Source organism: Nematolebias whitei, chromosome 1 (genome assembly GCF_014905685.2).
Source record: "Nematolebias whitei isolate Nwh7 chromosome 1, NemWhi1, whole genome shotgun sequence".
Taxonomy (NCBI): domain Eukaryota; kingdom Metazoa; phylum Chordata; class Actinopteri; order Cyprinodontiformes; family Rivulidae; genus Nematolebias; species Nematolebias whitei.
This window is the reverse complement of record NC_056498.1, coordinates 35,083,657-35,087,223: the sequence shown is the minus strand read 5'-3', so window position 1 is coordinate 35,087,223 and position 3,567 is coordinate 35,083,657. Positions and strand designations below refer to the sequence as shown.

Here is a 3,567-nt window from a genome sequence, read left to right as displayed (position 1 = left end):
CTAAAACATGCAGAATGGTGTTCCTCAAGGACCAGTGTTGGGAACCAAGATAATCTGGTACTAAGCTTACTATAACTGATTTAACCTCCAGCTGCCCTTGGATCAAAATAGGAGCTCTCAGCGTTAAGACTGAGGCTTCCTGGGTCGTTCTGACTCCAGGGCAGCAGGGGAGTTAAAACTCCTCCAGATCTTTGTTCTTTTAAAAGACTCTTCCCATCTAAGATGCTCATTTTATAGAAACACGTCTGCCTTTTAGGCAAACCTGCCTGAATGTCTTCCGCCTGAGTTTTATAGAACTTCTCTGGTTTTAGCTGTTCCTGTTCAGACATTTTTTTTTTATGTTGCTGAAATCGTCACTTTGGATTTTAAATTACATTTAGAATGAGCGCATATTAAAAGCAAGATGTCGCCTCACTACACTCTACAGCTAAATCCAGGGTTTGGATAATTTCTCCCACTTAGTTTTTATAGTGTGAATGTTTATGAAGCATTCACACTATTGTGATCCATTTTTCAACAGCCTTCTCGTTCCACAATTCTTGTGCTATTTCAACAAGTATATCAAAACGTTCGGCTCTTTCTGGACAATCCTGCTGACGTTTGGTATTGGTGCAACTTTAGCAAATTTTTAAAAATATTTAGCCTTTTCTGTCTTTTTTTCCCCCTCATAAAAAATGAATTGAGCTCATTTTACATCCTTCAAATCTTTAGATCCGTTTACAACCTTTTACTGCTCCTTTCACATTTTGATCTGCTTCAGCTTCTTTGTGCAAGTAAAAAAAAAGTCAGCTACTATTTAGCCGTTTTGTTAAGTTTTAGCCTTTGCAGCTAATTCTACATTTTTTTGTACAAATTTCTACTTTTTTCAGCCTAATTCAGCAAAAATGTGCTCTCTCCACTTCATTCTGGTTATTTAAACTTCATTCTGCCTTTTTAGCTACTTTTCAGCTATTTTGGCAAAGTTCAGCTTTTTTCCCCAGAAAATTTCCACTTCTTTGTGCTAATTTCTGCTTCTTTCAACGTTATTGGGCAAACATTCTTTCTGCTTTTTTTATGCTAATTTAAGCTTGTTTTGGTAATTTTTGCTACTTTCAACCTAATTAAATTATTTTTTATTAATTTCTGCTCATTATGCTCCTTTCAGCTCATTTCTGCTAACATTGGTTATTTCAGCTACTATTTAGCTGTTTTATGCTAATTTTAGCTTTTCATATAATTTCACATTTTTAGCTCATTTCAGCTCTTTCCACTTCCTTCTGGTAGTTTAAGCTTCTTTCTGCCTTTTAGATTTTTTTTTGTTGCTAATTTAATCTTTTTTTAAGTTAATTTCCTAATTTTTGTTTATTTAAACCTAATTTAGCAAACATGTTCTTTCTGCTTTCTTCTGGTAATTTAGGCTTGTTCTTCCATCAGCTACATTTCAGCTGTTTTTCAGCAAGTTATTCTGCAATAAGCATCCACACTGAATTTTCACAGGAAATGCAATGTCTCTAGTTTGCTTTGCAAAGCTCCCTCAAATCAGAAAAATACCTGCGGTTCCTGGACTGCCGTGTGACAAAAAAACGAAAAAGCTGCAGCAACGTGTTAGAAACAGAAAAGTTTGTTCTGATGACCTTTTGTTAAAGCTTCATTTGCAACAAGCTGCTCGTCCAAAACACGACAAACCACTTATAATCATCTTAAATTAAAATCGCATTTATTAACAAAACACTGTGCAAAATGCAAATCACTGATATATATAAACACATTTTTGATTCAAAATCAATACATTACAAAAGGAATGTAAAGTAAAGACATTTCTTCATATTTTGTAGGTTGTGTGTCTTTAGTACGTAACAAAAATACCCAAAGTACCGGTGTGCAGTAGTGTCCACCTCAGATTACAAATTACTGCAGGAATATTTTTGTGCCGTTTCGTCTGAATGTGTGTGTCTACGGGTCTTGTGTATGCGAGTGTGTAGCTGTGTGACGGGGGGATGAGTGCCTGTGGATCAGCATCTCGACGTGTTTCAGGTACTGAGCCGTCTTCCTCATCACAGACTCTTTACGAACCGGATCAGGGTCTCCTGCACGCACAAAAACAAAAATACATTCATAACTATATCCAGTTTACAACGATTACACTATTTTTAACTCAGGAAGGTGTGCGGTAGTGTGGCCGAGCGGTCTAAGGCGCTGGATTTAGGCTCCAGTCTCTTCGGGGACGTGGGTTCGAATCCCACCACTGCCAACCCTGGTTTTGTTGCAGACATAGCTTGGCGGTAATCCTGAGACTGCTAATCCCAGGTTACGTCAGGGCAGCCGGCACAAAATAAATGCCAGATCCTTCACGTGACTTCCCTCACATTAAGAAGAGACTCTCAGCTACTACCACATCAAACCTCAGAGTAATAACTGTAAATCTGACTGAGCTGTAGCCATTTTCATGTTGGCTAAGGTCCAGGAGCTGTATTGGGTGGCCATTTTGAATTTGGTTCACTCCAAAAGTCAGTCAAACGGTAAAGGTACTAATGATTACTCTCCTTGTGCATCATTAAAATCCATCCACTGGTACATGAAATATTTTGCTAACAGACAAACAGAACCAACAGTTCATGTCAAAGTCTTAAGCAAAGATGTAATGCAACACATAGCACTTAGGCTAGTAGTAGATTCTCAGCTAGTACAACAGATTTTAGCTAAGTACAGTATTTCCCCAACTATTATACAAGCAGGGCGCCGCGCCCCATCAACAGAACCAACACCCCCCCCACCACCACCAACAATAACAACAACGCTCGGTATTGATGTAGCGTGGGGCACAATACAAACATGCTAGCAAAAATGCTACTGACGTACCGCTCCGTACCGCCCCATTGATAAAAACCAGCAGTAACGTAGCGCTAAGCTAGCAGGTGGGCAACTCAGACGTGACTCCGTCCTCCACGCCCCCACCCCCCGACAACTGTCGGTATTGATGTAGTCCATCCATCCATTTTCTTTACCCGCTTATTCCATTTTGGGTCACGGGGGTCGCTGGTGCCCATGTCCAGCAATCACTGTGCGAGGGGCGGGGTACACCCTGAACGGGTCGCAAGTCCATCACAGGGCCACATAGAGACAAACGAGACAAACAAACATTCACTCTCTCACTCACACCTAGGGACAATTTAGAGTTACCAATCAGCCTAACATGCATGTTTTTGGACTGTGGGAGGAAACCGGAGTACCCGGAGAAAACCCACGCATGCACGGAGAGAACATGCAAACTCCACCCAGAAGGGCCCCTGGACCGGGGTTTGAACCAGGGACCTGCTCGCTGAGAGGCAGCAGCTCTAGTATTGATGTAGTGCGAGGTGCAATACAAACATGCTAGCAAAAATGCTACTGACGTACCGCTCTGCATACCCCCCGTCGATAAAAACCAGCAGTAACATAGCGCTAAGCTAGCAGGCGGGCAACTCAGACGTGACTCCGTCCTCCACGCCCCCACCCCCCGACAACTGTCAGTATTGATGTAGTGCGAGGTGCAATACAAACGTGCTAGCAAAAATGCTACTGACGTACCGCTCTGCATACCCCCCGTCG

At 41.6% G+C, this 3,567-nt stretch overlaps 1 protein-coding gene and 1 non-coding gene across 2 annotated transcripts in view; one reads left to right on the top strand and one right to left on the bottom strand.

The window, feature by feature from the left end:
• Positions 1-1,897: 1,897 nt before the first annotated feature.
• Positions 1,898-3,567, bottom strand: part of snx15 (sorting nexin 15) — a 10,789-nt gene continuing 9,119 nt past the window's right edge. Inside the window, exon 7 of the mRNA XM_037683999.1 lies at positions 1,898-2,066. Coding sequence (XP_037539927.1) covers positions 1,933-2,066 — 134 coding nt within the window. The 3' untranslated portion in view covers positions 1,898-1,932. The remainder of the gene's footprint in view (positions 2,067-3,567) is intronic.
• Positions 2,149-2,230, top strand: trnal-uag. Its single transcript has one exon. It is a non-coding gene; the product is annotated as a tRNA-Leu (tRNA).